The sequence below is a fragment of the Oncorhynchus kisutch genome, linkage group LG26 (assembly GCF_002021735.2).
Source record: "Oncorhynchus kisutch isolate 150728-3 linkage group LG26, Okis_V2, whole genome shotgun sequence".
Taxonomy (NCBI): Eukaryota; Metazoa; Chordata; class Actinopteri; order Salmoniformes; family Salmonidae; genus Oncorhynchus; species Oncorhynchus kisutch.
Genome location: NC_034199.2, coordinates 25,293,066 through 25,311,704, shown reverse-complemented (window position 1 = coordinate 25,311,704; position 18,639 = coordinate 25,293,066). Strand labels below are relative to the sequence as shown.

Sequence of the window (18,639 nt, the reverse complement as noted above, 5' to 3'; positions counted from 1 at the left end):
CGACATACAAACTACGTTTCCCATAATGCTTCTCGCTTCAGAATATACGTGTTTCTTTTGCGACCAGCTTTCATGCGCAGAAGTTGACCTACAGTCTCTGAAGAAAATGGCAGCATTAGGACTGGGGCTGCAGGTATGATTTTCGGATGAACGTGAATGTTATGCGATTCATGGCTGGGTTTTTAATTTGAGAATGTATGTATATTATTAATTGGCACAAAATGGATCAGTGTGCATTGTTTTGATGTCGCGCAGAAATAGTTTTCAACGCACAACACGCGAGGCCTTCTGTGAACTTGACAAGCCCGCTCCGCTACTGTTAACTAGTTAATGTTAATTACAGCCCGCTAGCTTGTTGAATATAGCTAGCTACCTAGTTATGCTTATTTGTCATTTTGCAACGGAGCAATAACATGACTATTTACTGTTGTCCATAAGACAGGCGCATGACATTGTAGAACATGTGGTCAAGATTTTTGCTAGTTCAAAACGATTTTGATAGCTTGCTAACTAACAGCTACTGCACTCCAGACGTCACTGTTCTATATTCATCATTTCCTTTATCATCTCTATCCTTTTTCAGGTGCGTCAATTCAGCACGTCGGTTCTCCGACAAGCTTTGATCAGGGTAAGAATTATGAAGTTAAACTTCAAATTACCCTTGTCATTTGATCAGTGCAATATTCTGTTCTATGGCTGATCACGTCCTTTGGTAATATGATACGCACGCTACAGCTTGAGCAATGTCAGTGTTCATTTGCTCTGTGGTTCAAGTACGTGGTTGGTTATTCCTTATGTTTGTGTGCGTTTTCTATTTTAGCCCCCTATCGATGTGTATGGGGTCGGAGGTCGCTATGCCACAGCCCTGTTCTCTGCTGCCAGCAAGCAGAAGAAACTGGAACAAGTAGAGAAGGAGATGAGGACGTTGTCGGTGAGTTATCCACTGCACCTCTCTCTCCTGTCTCAGTACTCTGTCCACTTGTGTGTAATGTGTATATACACTCTCTATTAACTAGGGAAACATTCATTAGTTTGTTAGGCACTGATGCGGCCACTATCATTTTTGACCAGCTCTCTTTCTCTCTTTTCATTCTCTCTACCAGGCTCTGATCAAGGACCCCAAGCTGTCCAGTATTGTGATGAACCCTCATGTCAAGCGCAGCCTCAAGCTGAAGTTCTTTGGTGATGCCATGACGAAGGCAAATCTCTCCCCAATATCAGTTAACCTCATCAGTGAGTCGCCCAGCCTAACTAAGTCATACTCCACAGTGCACTCTTGTTCTGGAAACTGCTTTTGTGTAAGAAAAATAAATGGGGCCGGTTTGGGGAGGATGACATTGTTTTTCTGCTGTCAAGAGCCTCATCTACCAAACTGCTTAATTTCCTTGTCTTCTGACTCTCTTGACCATCTGAAATGGAAAGAGCGATATGTATGTCACTCCATACCTTTTTTTTTTTTGTTTTCACTAGTTACCACAGACAGTCATGAAAACAAAAATGTGCTTTTGGTCTACATTTAAGGTTGGAGTTAGTCATGAGGTTAGCAATGTGCTTACATTTTAGTTTTAAAATCAAATTAAGACAAATTGTAGCAAAGATTTTTGCTGTGGTAAGTAGTGACAACCTACCCTTTTGGTTGGCTAGTTGTAACCGGAATATAAAGTAAACGTCAGCTAAGAGTACTGTTTACTGCTCACTAATGATCTTAATTAATTAGTGATACAAATGAGAGATTAGGAGAAATACTTGAGTATTTTTGCTTTTGTTATGAGTACATCCTCACCCTTACTAATGTTACTGAAAGCAAATGCAGTTTGTGCAAATATTATTTGTGGCTGCTGGCTAAGCCACTGAGGTTTCATTGTTCCCCTCTCTCCTCCTCAGCTGTGTTGGCAGATAATGGCCGTCTGACCCTGACCGCAGATGTAGTTGGCGCCTTTGCGAAAATGATGAGCGCTCACCGTGGCGAGGTCATCTGCACTGTCACCACCGCACATGTACGGTGACCCACCACCATACACACCGTGGTTGTACAGTTGAAGTCAGAAGTTTACATACACCTTAGACAAATACATTTAAACTCAGTTTTTCACAATTCCGGACATTTAATCAGAGTAAAAAGTCCCTGTTTTAGGTGAGTTAGGATCACCACTTTTTTTTAAGAATGTGAATTGTCAGAATAATAGTAGAGTGATTTATTTCAGCTTTTATTTCTTTCATCACATTCCCAGTTGGTCAGAAGTTTACATGCACTCAATTAGTATTTGGTAGCATTGCCTTTAAATTGTTGGGTCAAATGTTTCTGGTAGCCTTCCACAAGCTTCCCACAATAAGTTGGGTGAATTTTGGCCCATTCCTTCTGACAGAGCTGGTGGAACTGAGTCAGGTTTGTAGGCCTCCTTGCTCGCTCACACTTTTTCAGTTCTGACCACAAATATTCTATATGATTGAGGTTAGGGCTTTGTGATGGCCACTCCAATACCTTGACTTTGTTGTCCTTAAGCCATTTTTGTCTTGAGATGATGTTTTGAGATGTTGCTTCAATATCCACATAATTTTACTTTCTCATGATGCCATCTATTTTGTTTAGTGCACCAGTCCCTCCTGCAACAAAGCACCCCCACAACATGATGCTGCCACCCCCGTGCTTCACAGTTGGGATGGTGTTCTTTGGCCTGCAAGCCTCCCCCTTTTTCCTCCAAACATAAGGATGGTCATTATGGCCAAACAGTTCTATTTTTGTTTTATCAGACCAGAGGACATTTCTCAAAAAGTACGATATTTTTCCACATGTGCAGTTGCAAACCGTAGTCTGGCTTTCTTATGACGGTTTTGGAGCAGTGGCTTCTTCCTTGCTGAGCGGCCTCTCAGGTTATGTCGATATAGGACTCATTTTACGGTGGCTATGGATACTTTTGTGCCTGTTTCCTCCAGCATCTTCACAAGGTCCTTTGCTGTTGTTCTGGGATTGAGTAGCACTTTTCGCACAGAAGTACTTTCATCTCTAGGAGACCGAACATGTCTCCTTCCTGAGCGATATGATGGCTGCGTGGTCCCATAGTGTTTATACTTGCATACTATTGTTTGTACAGATGAACGTGGTACCTTTAGGCATTTGGAAATTGCTACCAAGGATGAACCAGACTTGTGGAGGTCTACAATTTTTTTTCTGAGGTCTTGGCTGATTTCTTTTGATTTTCCAATGATGTCAAAGAAAGAGGTACTGAGTTTGAAGGTAAGCCTTGAAATACATCCACAGGTACACCTCCAATTGACTCAAATGATGTCAATTAGCCTATCAGAAGCTTCTAAAACCATGACATAATTTTCTGGAATTTTCCAAGCTGTTTAAAGGCACAGTCAACTTAGTGTTTTTAAACTTTTGACCCACTGGAATTGTGATACAGTGAATTATAAGTGAAATAATCTCTGTAAACGATTGTTGGAAAAATGACTTGTCATGCACAATATAGATGTCCTAACTGACTTGCCAAAACTATAGTTTGTTGACAATAAATTTGTAGAGTGGTTGAAAAACAATTTTTAATGACTCCATCCTAAGTGTATGTAAACTTCTGACTTCAACTGTATATAGTTGTCAACCCGAGTTCCATATTAGTTTTTATAGTGTTTGATTTGATCTTTGTGTGTATGACACAGCCCCTGGATGAGGCTAACCTGGCAGAGCTGAAGGTGGCTCTGAACGGCTTCCTGGCAAAGGGAGAGACACTCATATTAGAGACCAAGGTGAGACCATACTCAATTCGTGTCCTCGTTGGCACAATAAGGATTTATCTGCTGTCAACTCCTGGTATGGCAGGCCGGTAAACTGTTAAAAATATATATACTGGTATTCATTCACAGACAGATTTTTTTTTCTCCCAACAGATGTGTTTAAATCAAATTGATTAGTTGTGGCTAAAAGGCTGTGCGTGATGACGTAGTGCACAGAAATAACTTTTGCGGTTACATTCTCATGTAGTGAATAGAAAATACAAGTTAAATGGGTTTCCATCGCATTTTAAACTACTGATGGTTTTGTCATACACACATTTTTAGTTATATAGTGAAGGTGCCCACTTTGGTCTTGGCACATGCTCTCCAGCCACAACCAAGCAAGGCTAAGGCTGTACGATGGCTCGGTTATTTCAGCAGTAGGGGAGTGTGAACTACAAGCCAATCATGATGCGGAAACCTATGTGCTAAAGTTCCAAATGGTGAAAACCTTGCAAACGCCTCTCCTTTCAGCAGAAACATGTGAAAAGCTTAAGTTAATACAGCTCAACCAGTGTCAGCACTAAAGGAAAAACTAAATGTCCCATCACACTTGAACACCTCAGAGGCAATACTGAAACAGTTTGAGGACATTTTTGAAGGGTTGGGGGCTCTGTGAGGTGAGCTCCACCCAGTGGTGGATGTGTCTGTCAGACCAGTTCAACAGCTTCCCCGCCAAATCTCCATTCCACTGAAGGAAACGATACTAAAGGCTGTTGATTCAATGGAGGAACAGGGTGTCAATACGAAGGTCACCAAACCTACTAAGTGGATAAGGAACATGATTGTGGTGGAAAAGCCAGGCAAAATAAGTCTGCTTGATCCAAGTGCCCTGAACAAAGCCTTATGTAGGGTACATTACCAAATACATACTATTGATGAGGTACTGCCTAGCCTGGAAAAAAACTAATCTTTGGGAATGGATGCAAAAAAACGAGTACTGGCAGGAATGTTGTTTGGATGAAGAGAAAAGTTACCTCACCACATTTTGGACCCCCAATGGTAGATACCGATGGACACGGTTACCTTTTTGGAGTGAAACCAGCTGCAGACTAATATCAGCAAAGGCCTGTCATGACATTTTCTTATTGTGCCTTCAGAAAGTATTTACAGCTCTCAACATTTTGTTTTTACAAAGTGGGATTCAAATGGATGTCATTTTTGGTCAACGATACACAAAATACACAAAAATACTTGTCAGTGGAAGAAAAATTTGAACATTTTCAAAAGATGTAAGGAAAATAACTACGCTGAACTAAAATATAAACGCAACAATTTTAGTGATTTTACGAAGTTCATAGAAGGAAATCAATTGAAATAATAAATTCATTAGACCCTAATCTATGGATTTCACATGACTGGGAATGCAAATATCTTAAATTATATTTTTAAAGTAGGGGAGTGGATCAGAAAACCAGTCAGTATCTGGTGTGACCACAAATTCCCTCATGCAGCGCAACACATCTCATTCGCATAGTTGATCAGGCTGTTGATTGTGGCCTGTGGAATGTTGTCCCACTCCTCTTCAATGGCTGTCTGAAGTTGCTGGATATTGGCGGGAACTGGAACACGCTGTAGTACACTTCGATCCAAGCATCCCAAACATGTTCAAGGGGTGACATGCCTGGTGAGTATGCAGGCCATGGAAGAACTGGGACATTTCCAGCTTCCAGGAATCGTGTACAGATCCTTGCGACATGGGGTTGTGCATTATCATGCTGAAGCATAAAGTGATGTCGGCGGAAGAATGGCACATCAATGGGCCTCAGGATCTTGTCACGGTGTCTGTGCATTCAAATTGCCATCGACTATAATGCAATTGTGTTCGTTGTCCGTGGCTTATGCTTGCCCATACCATAACCCCACAATGGGGCACTCTGTTCACAACGTTGATATCAGCTAAATGCTCGCCCACATGACACTATACATGCTGTCTGCCATCTGCCCGGTACAGTTGTAAATGGGATTCATCTGTGAAGAGGCCACTTCTCGGTGGCCATCGAAGGTGAGCATTTGCCCACTGGTTACGCCGCCGCAATGCAGTCAGGTGAGGACAACGAGAGCTTCCCTTAGACGGTTTCTGACAGTTTGTACAGAAATTCTTCAGTTGTACAAACCTACAGTTACATCAGCTGTCTGGGTGGCTGGTCTGATGATCCCGCAGGTGAAGAAGCTGGATGTGGGGGTCCTGGGCTGGCATGGCTATGATAGGGTTCTAAACAGATTTGTGCACAACATCTGAGAGAGAAGCTTTTTGTGCATCTGAAAAAAGGTGATCTTTATATTTAGCTCATGATACATGGGACCAACTCTTTGCATGTTGCGTTTTATTTTTGTTCAGTGTAATAACAAATTAGTGCAGAAAATGTAAGAAATTCATAAATGCTGGAAGTGAATGCAGAAATGTAATAAATAACTATACAAATGGGAACTGTTGGTCAAGTAGCAGAGTTGGAGGCTACCAAAGAGGATTTTTGATTCCTGTGCAATGTTCTATAAATGGGACTACTTTGCTGTCAGATTTGTCCTGTTATTTTTGGTTGAAGCAATCAGGATGGAGAAAGCTCATTTATAAAATCAACTTTGAATTCATGTTTTGCCATTCTAGGGTCATGCACTACCCATAAAGCATAGCCTAGAACTCTTATTATGCAGAAACATCAAATACCTTCAAATGAGAAATACTGTGATATATTATGTCGATATTGCCCTGCCCTGCCCTACCTAACACCTGGTATATGCAAAGGCTTAGGACTGTCAGGCTAGCACTAATCTGGAACATGCTGATATGCCTATGGTTTGAATGGTGCTTTAACTTGTATTACTTTTCTCTTTCCTCCAGTCTGATGCCTCCATCCTGGGTGGTATGATTGTCAGCATAGGAGATAAGTATGTGGACATGTCCACCAAGACAAAGATCCACAAACTGACCAAGATCATCAGAGATAGTTAAGTCCATTGCCCCGTCCAGAGAGGGAAAGTTTCTCTGCTTCCTGCCACCTATAAAGCGCTTTGTCCGCTAAAATCCTGTCTAGTTGTGTTCGTAATAAAATATTCTGTAACATACAAAGTGTATTTGTAATGCCTTTTTATTGGCCAGTTGAGAAGAAGTTCTCATTTACAACTGCGACCTGGCCAAGATCGAGCAAAGCAGTGCGACACAAACAACACAGAGTTACACATGGGATAAACAAACATACAGTCAATAACACAATAGAAAAATCTGTATACAGTGTATGCAAATGAGGTAAGGCAATAAATAGGCCATAGTGGCAAATTAATTACAATTTAGCATTTAACACTGGAGTGATAATGTGCAGATGAAGATGTGCAAGTAGAAATACTGGTGTGCAAAAGAGCAGAAAAAAACTAAACAAGTATGGGGATGAGGTAGGTAGTTGGATGGGCTATTTACAGATGGGCTGTGGACAGCTGCAGCGATCGGTAAGCTGCTCTGACAGCCGATGCTTGAAGTTAGTGAGGGAGATATGTCTTCAACTTCAGTGATTTTTGCAATTTGTTCCAGTCATTGGCAGCAGAGAACTGGAAGGAAAGGCGGCCAAAGGAGGTGTTTGCTTTGGGGATGATCAGTGAAATATACCTGCTGGAGCGCATGCTAAGGGTGGGTGTAGCTATGGTGACCAGTGAGCTGAGATAAGACGGCGCTTTACCTAGCAAAGACTTGTATTTCTGTGTCCATGCAGACTGGTTGTTGCTGGTGGAGGGAATATAAAATGCCTGTTTATCAGCTTGGATCATTTATGATGCAGTTGATGTACCACATTAGTGCCATAATATCAATTATAAACTGGGTGGTTCGAGCCCTGAATTCTGATTTGGCTGAAAGCCATGGTATATCCGACTGTATGACCAAATATTTATTTTTACTGCTTACGCTGGTAATCCGTTTATAATAGCAATAAGGCTCCTCGGGGTGGGTCCGTGTACCAAAGCCACACCGCGTTGCGTCTTACATAAGAACAGCCCTTAGTCGTCGTATATTGCCCATATACCGCACCTCCTCACATCCTATTGCTTAATTATAAACTGGGTAGTTTGATGCTGGTATGATGCAAATGTATTTGTTTACGTTTTTTAATTATGATGGTAACCAGTTTATAATAGCAAGGCACCCTGGGGTGCTTTGTGGTAAATGGCTAATATACAGTACCACAGCTAAGGGTGGTATCCAGGCACTCCGTGTTGCGAGAACAGCCCTTAGCTTTGGTATAACCCCACGGCCTTATTGCTTAAATATATTTTCTCTTTTGACTTCAAAAGATATTAATATCAGAATGTAGCAATTAGTGTTTCCTCTCATTCATGGGAATATGCTCTGCCACTTCTTGGTATATCTGTCCATACTATGCTCTTAATAGAGGAATTAAATTCCTATATGTTTAATACCCAATTAAATTAATACACTCAGCCCATTTCTAAGGATTTGTAAGAAACTTATTTGCATAAAATGGGCGGAGACCAGTCTCAAAATCAAGCACAAGCGTTTATTCTTGAGAGTACTGAACATGATACAATTTACAACAGGTTATAAACTGAAAATGACGTCATTAAGTTTCGAACTGTCCTGTCTCTCCTCCACTCCGGTACAATGGCAGTATAGTTCTCAAGCCTTCCTACATCGTCTCCCACCAATTTAGATAATTTATGACCAAGCCAAGGTCTTCCTGTGTAGATAAGCATTCTAGCCAGTCTGACGATAAGTTCATTCGTTTCTACCAAGGAACAGACAGTCATTGTTCTAATTCTTGGTTATAATTACACACATTATATTCAGTACTAGGATTAAAAGAAAATTAATGCATCTATACAGTAACATAATAGTATTCTGATTAGTCAGTCCTGATTGACAATTGCCAGGTCGCAATTGTAAATGAGAACTTGTTCTCAACTTGCCTACCTGGTTAAATAAAGGTAAAATAAAAATAAATAAAAAAATTGAAATGTGTACATAATTAGTCATTATTGATTTTAAAAAATGCCTTAACAGCTCTGCATAGCCGGGGGTGTGCTCCATACTACTTTAACAATTTTACATTCACACTGGTGATGCAGTGATTTCGGAAAGTATTCAGACCCCTTTATCCACATTTTTCTTTCTAAAATTATCTGCCGAAATTGTTGCCACCCCTATTACTAGCCTGTTCAACCTCTCTTTCGTGTCTAACTGAGATTCCCAAAGATTGGAAAGCAGCTGCGGTCATCCCCCCTCTTCAAAGGGGGGGACACTCTTGACCCAAACTGCTACAGACCTATATCTATCCTACCGTGCCTTTCTAAGGTCTTCGAAAGCCAAGTCAACAAACAGATTACCGACCATTTCGAATCTCACCATACCTTCTCTGCTATGCAATCTGGTTTCAGAGCTGGTCATGGGTGCACCTCAGCCACGCTCAAGGTCCTAAACGATATCTTAACCGCCATCGATAAGAAACATTACTGTGCAGCCGTATTCATTGATCTGGCCAAGGCTTTCGACTCTGTCAATCACCATATCCTCATCGGCAGACTCGACAGCCTTGGTTTCTCAAATGATTGCCTCGTCTGGTTCACCAACTACTTCTCTGATAGAGTTCAGTGTGTCAAATCGGAGGGTCTGCTGTCCGGACCTCTGGCAGTCTCTATGGGGGTGCCACAGGGTTCAATTCTTGGACCGACTCTCTTCTCTGTATACATCAATGAGGTCGCTCTTGCTGCTGGTGAGTCCCTGATCCACCTCTACGCAGACGACACCATTCTGTATACTTCCGGCCCTTCTCTGGACACTGTGTTAACAACCCTCCAGGCAAGCTTCAATGCCATACAACTCTCCTTCCGTGGCCTCCAATTGCTCTTGAATGCAAGTAAAACTAAATGCATGCTCTTCAACCGATCGCTGCCTGCACCTACCCGCCTGTCCAACATCACTACTCTGGACGGCTCTGACTTAGAATACGTGGACAACTACAAATACTTAGGTGTCTGGTTAGATTGTAAACTCTCCTTCCAGACCCATATCAAACATCTCCAATCCAAAGTTAAATCTAGAATTGGCTTCCTATTTCGCAACAAAGCATCCTTCACTCATGCTGCCAAACATACCCTTGTAAAACTGACCATCCTACCAATCCTCGACTTTGGCGATGTCATTTACAAAATAGCCTCCAATACCCTACTCAACAAATTGGATGCAGTCTATCACAGTGCAATCCGTTTTATCACCAAAGCCCCATATACTACCCACCATTGCGACCTGTACGCTCTCGTTGGCTGGCCCTCGCTTCATACTCGTCGCCAAACCCACTGGCTCCATGTCATCTACAAGACCCTGCTAGGTAAAGTCCCCCCTTATCTCAGCTCGCTGGTCACCATAGCATCTCCCACCTGTAGCACACGCTCCAGCAGGTATATCTCTCTAGTCACCCCCAAAACCAATTCTTTCTTTGGCCGCCTCTCCTTCCAGTTCTCTGCTGCCAATGACTGGAACGAACTACAAAAATCTCTGAAACTGGAAACACTTATCTCCCTCACTAGCTTTAAGCAACAACTGTCAGAGCAGCTCACAGATTACTGCACCTGTACATAGCCCACCTATAATTTAGCCCAAACAACTACCTCTTTCCCAACTGTATTTAATTTTAATTTATTTATTTATTTTGCTCCTTTGCACCCCATTATTTTTTTATTTCTACTTTGCACATTCTTCCATTGCAAAACTACCATTCCAGTATTTTACTTGCTATATTGTATTTACTTTGCCATCTTGGCCTTTTTTGCCTTTACCTCCCTTCTCACCTCATTTGCTCACATTGTATATAGACTTGTTTATACTGCATTATTGACTGTATGTTTGTTTTTACTCCATGTGTAACTCTGTGTCGTTTTATCTGTCGAACTGCTTTGCTTTATCTTGGCCAGGTCGCAATTGTAAATGAGAACTTGTTCTCAACTTGCCTACCTGGTTAAATAAAGGTAAAATAAATAAAATAAATAAATACATTTTGTTACGTTACAGCCTTATTCTAAAATGTATTTAAATAATTTTTCCCTCTCAATCTACACACCCCATAATAACAAAGCAAAAACGTTTTTTTTATTTTTTATTCTGACAAATGTATTCAAAATAAACATATCACATTTACATAAGTGTTCTGACCCTTTACGCAGTACATTGAAGTACCTTTGGCAGTGATTACAGCCTCGAGTCTTGAGTATGATGCTACAAGCTTGGCACACCTGTTTGGGGAGTTTCTTCCATTTGTCTCTGCATTTGTCTCAAGTTCTGTCAAGTTGTTCGATCAGGTTCAAGTCCGGGTCACTCAAGGACATTCAGAGACTTGTCCCGAAGCCACTTCTGCGTTATTTTGGCTGTGGCTTAGGGTCATTGTCCTGTTGGAAGGTGAACCTTCATCCCAGTCTGAGATCCTGAGCGATCTGGAGCAGGTTTTCATCAAGGGTCTCTTTGTACTTTGCTCTGTTCATCTTTCCCTCAATCCTGACTAGTCTCCCAGTCCTTGCCGCTGAAAAACATCCCAACTGCATGATGCTGCCACCCTGCTTCACCGTAGGGATGGTTCCAGGTTTCCTCCAGACGAGACACTTGGCATTCAGGCCTAAGAGTTCAATCTTGGTTTCTCCAAGCAGGCTGTCATGTGCTTCCGTCTGGCCACTCTACCATAAAGGCCTGATTGGTGGAGTGCAGTAGAGATGGTTGTCCTTCTGTTTTCGCTTTGTCATTATAGGGTATTGTGTGTGGGTTGGGTTGGGGCAATTTAATACATTTTTAGAATAAGGCTGTAATGTAACAGAATGCCAAAAAAGTCAAGGTTTCTGAATACTTTCTGGATGCACTGTACATCTGAATGATACATATTCTTTATTCACTTACTGTGTAGACTTTAGGGGTCACCATACTCCTACAATATAGCCTACTGCTTAAATTCCTCTGGTAATTCCGTTTTAATGTATGTTTAGATTATGTGGATGTGTTAGATGATTCATTTTGTACTGCATAGCAGCATACCCCAACAAGTCCTCTCGAGTTTCAGGGCGTGCCGGCTAATGTTATAGGCCATCACTAAAACAACTGATTAAACTACCATGAACCTTGATTAAAGTTTCAAAGTTTATTCACAATGTGCACAGGATAGAGTCCGTGTGGATACTCTGAGAGGGAGATTTTTTTTCAGAGTTAGTAGTTAGCCATTAACAATTTTATGGCGAGGGGATAAGCACTGTTTAGGAGTCTGTCTGAGCCTTGATGCACCAGTACGGCCTGCCGGATGGTAGCATGTAGAACAGTCCATGTATTGGGTGGCTGGAGTTGAATAAGGTATGCTAATGCTGGGTCAGCTGACAAACTAGCTCTCTGGATTTGTGATCACTGGAGCGGCAGGTAGCCTAGTGGTTAGAACGTTGAGCAAGTAACCAAAAGGTTCTGCCCCTAAACAAGGCAGTTAACCAACTGTTCATAGGCTGTCATTGTAAATAAGAATCTGTTCTTAACTGACTTGCCTAGTTAAATAAAATAAAAAATCACTGCTATAAAGTGTTTCATACCTTTTAATTGATATTGAGGACATAAACGTTTAACTCTGGAAATGTGTTTCCCGGTGGCTCAGAATCTATGGCCTTCAAATTCAAATCTGGACCTTGAAGCCAGTTCCACAGTTTTTTCCCCCTTTCTAATCAGGGAAGGGTTTAGAACTGGGACACTAAGGTGTGTGCAATTAATTATCGGGTATAACAGAAGTCTGAACCTCATAGGGAAAGATCTGAATACCCCTGCTCTGTAGCTTTCAGAATCTATTGCTTTTGATTTCTTTCTCTTTTTGAGGTGATGTCTGGCCCCCAGGTGGCTCTGGTCACTGGTTCCACGTGGGGCCTGGGGTTAGCCATAGTGCAGGCACTGTGCCAGGGCTTTAAATGGGATGTGTATCTGAGCGCCTGGGACGTCCAGAGGGGAGCCGTGGTTGTGGAGGATCTGCAGAGGGAGGGACTCAAGCCCAGACTCCTCCAACTGGACATTACAGACCTGGCCAACATCCTGGCGGCATGGCAGCATTTCATGAAGGAGTACGGGGGTATGGATGTGCTAATCAACAACACACGCATCGCCCCAAGAAGTAACTGCACATTATTAATGCCTTAACATTCACTCACACAGTCTGACACACTGGCTGCTTTCATACAGGCAGCCCAATTCAGATTTTTTTTCCCTCATCAGATTTTTGTCAGAGCTAATTTGATTGGTCAAAATACAATTAGTAAAAAAAGAACAGATTTGGGTTGCCTGTCTAAATGCAGCCATTGTGCAATAGTTGTGTGTCAGCTGGCCTGGGAATCAGTAACATTTAATGTAAACTAATAGCTCCCTCTATGTCCAGAAGGTGACCCTGCATCCTTCGGCAGCCAAGTAGAACACATTCTCTAAACCAAATTCTTTGCCACCAGTAACATGTGCAATGAGCTTCTTCCTCTCCATGTGTGTTCTCTGGACATCCAGGCCCTGCAGAAATGACATCGCAGAGGAGGAGCTAGTGGCTCTGATGAAGTGCTTTGTTGCCGAGGCCAAAGCTGGAGACCACGTCAGCAAGAGCTGGCCAAATTCTGGCTATGGGTTGTCCAAAATAGGCCTGATGGCTCTTAGAGACACCCCAGAGAGGATCCAGCTAAACCCCTGCTGCCCGGGCTGACATTACCTATACCAACGGGACTAGGACTCCCACGGAGGGGTTGGACACACCTGTACACCTTATTACAGGTGCAGTGAAATATGTTGTTTTACTGGGACAGCCATGGTAGTATGGTGCAAATTATAGATGTTTCACCTTGTTGGCTCAAGTATTCAAACCAGTGACCTTACTTACTGGGCCAACGCTCTAACCACTCTAGGCTCCTTGCCACCCTACATTAAACCACCATGTTAATGTGTCTCATTTGTTTACAGGGCCAGAGGATAGGTTGTGTACTGAATAGCTAGTATTGTCTTTGATTAAACAAGTCACTTCATTGTCTCAAAAAGGACTGTTCAATGTAATACATGATTATTAAATAACAAAGAAACAGATACAGTATGTTTGCAGTTATTTTTGTTAATGCTCTTTACCCCAGCGTTGACCAAATATCTGACAGTGAAGTGAGAGGTTTGTAAACGTCGCATATCCTGGAATGTACCAACACCGGGGGTGCCAGTGAAAAAATATACATAATTTCTGATTTGAACGCTGAACTCAAGAAACAGGTTTACCTAATTCTACTGAATCGCTTATTCGTTAATTGTGAATACTTTTAACTGACATTGTGAGCGGCTTTTAGCTTGTGAAGATAAATTCTGCACCTAAACTGTCAAGGATCTCCACATTCCACCCCTCCGAAGATCAGGAAGTGCGCTCTCCGTGCTCCAATCGCTCTCTGTGAATCAGCTGAGTTTGGGCTTTCCACCCAGTTGCGTTTAGCATGATCTGCACGAGAGAAATTGGAAACGCACCCCCCCACCTAACGGTTGGTTGACCGTTTCTCAAAGCTTCAGTTACAGAACGGACGCTACACCCAGAACCGTTAACATTCGCCGGTTTCCCGGGATTTAGTGACATTTGTTGGACGCACGCGAATGGTCAGCTCAAACCCGAGCTTGTTTTGCAGTTGGTGAGTCATTGATGCAGCCATATGATGCACCTTGTGTTTTTTTGTTTACCGCAACATTAGGTGCCGGTTTGGTGAGAATACAAATTGACGGGGTGTAGCTAATAATATAGGCCTATAAATCACTGGATATAGCACATTGAAATCAACATATTTCAATTTTAATTGGCTTGTGTTTTCTCCCCAGTTCACGTTTCCCTGTTGTGAATCAATATTATCTAAATATAGTGCTACCCTAATTCCTTTGACTCGGTGGACAATGGGGACATGATGCAGTGCCGCGTTCACGCTATTTTAATTATTTCTCTGCAACATCAACAACCATTCAATCTCAGTTATTGTAACATTGTTGCACTGAGTCTGGAGCTTTATAAACAACATTGGAAAGATGAAGAAGCAGCAGAATCTTGGGTGGGCCTGGGAGCCAGACTCAGCCAATCAGAATTAGTTTTTCCCCACAAAGGGGCTTTACTACAGGTAGAAATACTCGTCAGTATCATCAGCTGTCCGGGTAGCTGGTCTCGGACCATCCTGCAGGTGAAGAAGCAGGATGTGGAGGTCCTGGGCTGGCATTGTTACACGTGGTCTGCTATTGTGAGGCCTGTTGGATGCACTGCAAATTTCTCTAAAACGACGTTGGAGGCAGCTTATGGTAGAGAAATGAACATTCACTTTTCTGGCAACAGCTCTCATGGACATTCCTGCAGTCAGCATGCCAATTGCACACTCCCTTTAAACTTAAGACCTGTGGAATTGTGTTGTATGACATTTTAGAGTAGCCTTTTATTGTAACCAGTATAAGGTGCACCAGTGTAATGATCATGCTGTTTAATCAGCTTCTTGATATGGCACAACGGTCAGGTGGATTATCTTGGCAAAGGAGAAATGCTCTCTAATAGGAATGTAAAGAAATTTGTGCAAAAAATATGCTTTTTGTGTGTATGGAAATATATTTTATTCAGCTCATGAAACATGGGACCAACACTTTACACGTTGCATTTATATTTTTGTTCAGTATACATTGCCAACAACATCTAAATGGATGAAATCGTTTCTCCTTCTCATTCTCTTTCTCACACACAGACAGATGGAAATCCCTGATTTGCTCTTTGACGAGGCCATCTTACATAATGCAGTCAGGTCTATAGAGTCACATTCAGAGCCATAGCGCTGCCATGACTCCGTCTTTAACAGCAGTGTCTGTCCCATCCTAGAAGTTCTAGCCTGTCCTATTCATTTTATAGGCCTAGTCTCACAAGGCATAGTCATATGCTATATGGTAGTCAGTTTCATGGTGTCACAATCAGGTGACTGATATCTCTTTGCATTGCCTATTGGGTTTGTGTCCCTAAATCAGCTGGTAGTGAGTCCACCCTCTAAACACACAGTCTCCTTTCCCCTTCAGGAGCAAACGTTGCAGACCTACCACAAGCACTCCCAGCTCCCTATCAGCATGTTCATGAGATGAAGAATGAGTGTCTGATAGGCCGCTCCAGGTATTATTGTGTGTTGAAATGCAACTTTAGGCCACACAGCAATGCGTTTCAGTATTAATGCGATGTAGGCCTAAATATCTACATTTCCTTGTTTGAATTCAAACATTAGTTTATGACTAGATAAATATTCCAGGAAGCTAATAAAATCAGTTTTGTGAAAGATATCTGTATCCACAGGGTAATGTGTTTGCAGAGGGTTTTAGTAGGTCACTTGACAGGCTTGAGGTTGTGCTATTCAGGCAGCCTGTATTTCTGCACCTGACGTTCACATTGCATACAAATCAGGTAGCCTGGCAGGTAGGAGTGTTGGGCCAGTGGATCAAATCCCAGAGCTGACAAGGTAAAAATCTGTAGTTATGCCCCTGAGCAAGGCAGTTAACCCACTGTTCCCCAGGCGCCAATGTTGATTAAGGCAGCTCCCCGCACCTCTCATTCAGAGGGGTTAGGTTAAATGCGGAAGACACATTTCAATTGAATGCATTCAATTGCACAACTGACTAGGTATTCCCTTTTCTTCTTCACTTCTCTGTCAGGAGAGAACATACCACATTAGCAGAAGGTGGGAGAGTGAGACAGAAAGGGGGAAAAATGAACCTGACTGAAGATGTGTGGATGTGTCAGCAGCTGTAATGAGGCTGGCCTTTTCACTCAGTTTGGGGATAGTACTGACCCAGCCTCTTAAAGGAGATGTTCTGATCCAGAATCTGTATTAAAGTGGAGCTCAACCAATCAACCAGTTGACTAATTGGGTTCTGCCCTAGTCCAATGGCCACAGCTGTGATAGAGAATATTCAATTCACATCTTATCTGTTCTATTATCTGACCAGAGCTAGACAAGCTATAGTCAGTCAGTTCACGTACATGCTAAAGTCATACTGTGTGTGTGTGTGTGTGTGTGTGTGTGTGTGTGTGTGTAGGTGTATGTACAAAAGTAGTAAGTCAGTTAATCTGTGTAGTGCGTTGAGTTTGGGAGTGATTTGCAGGATTTAGTGGGTGAGGGTGTGTTATTCAAGGTCGGTCAGGAGATGAGGACATGATGTGTTAAGTTTCTGTCAACGCCACTTCTGCTTACTCATAAGCCAGGATTCCCCTCTCAGTGATATAATACTCCTCCTTATAGCTCTCTCTCTCTCTCTCTCTCTCTCTCTCTCTCTCTCTCTCTCTCTCTCTCTCTCTCTTACTCCAATTCAAATGAAATCTAATTTTATTTGTCACATGCTTTGTAAACAACAGGTGTAGACTAACAGTGAAATGCTTACTTACGGGCCCTTCCCAACAATGCAGAGAGAAAGAAAATAGAGGAATAATAATAGAAAAGTAAAAACCCGTAATAATCGATAGACAATGAGTAATGATGATCTTGGCTATATACTAGGGATACCAGTACCGAGTCGATGTGCAGGGGTACGAAGTAATAGATATGTACATATAACTAGGAATGACGTGACAGATAGTGAAAAGTAGCAGCAGTGTATGTGATGAGTCAAAAGAAGTTAGTGCAAAAAGGGTCAATGCGGATAGTCCTGGTAGCTAGTTGGTCAAAGTGGCAATATCTAACTTTTTGGGTGACCCGAACAAATTGATATAGAAATGTGAGTTATAATTCCACTTGAAAGCAAGTCTAAGAAGCAGTAGATCTGTTCTATTTGCACTGTTACTGTGCTTCCCCTTCTTAAGTTTTGTTTTTGTGTCTTTTACTTTCGTTTTTTTTACACCAGATGAAACAACAATATTTTTGGTTATGGAAATATATTTTGCAGTGGTTTAAATGGTACAATAAGTCTCTACACTATACTAGCTTATTTTGTCACATAAACTGAAAATAGGCAAACTATTAGTTTTAGCAACCACGAAATGGCAGCGCGATTTCTGCATAGTGCAACTTTAACTATTTAACTATTTAGCAGTTTTATAGCTTGTGGGTAGAAGCTGTTCAGGGTCCTGTTGGTTCCAAACTTGGTGCATCGTTACCACTTGCCTTGCGGTAGCAGAGAGAACAGTATGACTTGGGTGGCTGGAGTCTTTGACAATTTTTAAAGGCCTTCCTCTGACACCGCCTGGTATAGTGGTCCTGGATGGCAGGGAGTTCAGCCCCAGTGATGGACTAGACCAGTCAAGATTCTCTCAATGGTGCAGTTGTAGAACATTTTGAGGTTCTTAAGGTGTTGTCGTGGGGGAAGAGGCATTGTCATGCCATTTTCATGACTGTGTTGGTGTGTTTGGACCACGATAGATCCTTAGTGATGTGGACACAGAGGAACTTGATGCTCTCGACCTGCTCCACTACAGCCCCGTCCATGTGAATGGGGGCGTGCTCAGCCTTTCGGGTTCACGTAGTCCACCATCAGCTCCTTTGTCGTGCTGACGTTGAGGGACAGGTTGTTGTCCTGGTACCACACTGCCAGGTCTCTGACCTCCTCCCTATATGCTGTTTCATCATCGTCGGTGATCAGGCCTACCACCGTCGTGCCATCGGCAAACTTTCCCGTCTGTCTCTTTGTCAACCTTTCTGTCTACAAATCCCTAAGCTTGTCTGAGATAAAGGTTTAGAGAGAAACCGAGACAGAAATAGGCCTAGATTTAAAGGAGATAGTCCTAGTCAATTATCAAGTCAATCCATGTGTGTGTCAGTGTGTCTGCTCATTTTGTTTACAGGAAACACATTGCAGATCAATGTTGTGGAGGAGTCAGACAGATAAAGAATGCTAAGGCTGGCAAACAAACAAAA

At 42.2% G+C, this 18,639-nt stretch overlaps 3 protein-coding genes across 5 annotated transcripts in view; all 3 read left to right on the top strand.

The window, feature by feature from the left end:
* Nucleotides 1-43: 43 nt before the first annotated feature.
* On the top strand, nt 44-6,844 carry LOC109871375 (ATP synthase subunit O, mitochondrial-like). Its single transcript, XM_020462228.2, has 7 exons — nt 44-133; nt 584-628; nt 821-931; nt 1,104-1,233; nt 1,885-1,997; nt 3,661-3,747; nt 6,617-6,844. Exons 1-7 carry the CDS (start codon nt 107-109, stop codon nt 6,725-6,727), a joined length of 624 nt encoding a protein of 207 aa, XP_020317817.1. The 5' UTR covers nt 44-106; the 3' UTR covers nt 6,728-6,844.
* Nucleotides 6,845-10,711: 3,867 nt separating this feature from the next.
* Nucleotides 10,712-13,842, top strand: LOC109871407 (carbonyl reductase [NADPH] 1-like). Of its 2 annotated transcripts, none has more exons than XR_004205610.1 (2): nt 10,712-12,854; nt 13,277-13,842. XR_004205610.1 is itself a non-coding variant. In XM_020462280.2 (2 exons), the coding sequence occupies exons 1-2, from the start codon at nt 12,611-12,613 to the stop codon at nt 13,309-13,311; spliced, it is 321 nt and encodes a 106-aa protein (XP_020317869.1). In that variant the 5' UTR covers nt 10,712-12,610; the 3' UTR covers nt 13,312-13,842. The 2 variants fall into 2 exon arrangements, 1 of the variants encoding a protein (XP_020317869.1); XM_020462280.2 differs by having other exon boundaries at nt 10,712-12,896.
* Nucleotides 13,843-14,141: 299 nt separating this feature from the next.
* LOC109870828 (protein dopey-2) overlaps nt 14,142-18,639 on the top strand; it is a 46,193-nt gene continuing 41,695 nt past the window's right edge. For both annotated transcript variants that reach the window (XM_031805682.1, XM_031805681.1), the window contains exon 1: nt 14,142-14,418. The gene's annotated coding sequence lies outside the window, so the exon portion shown is untranslated. The remainder of the gene's footprint in view (nt 14,419-18,639) is intronic.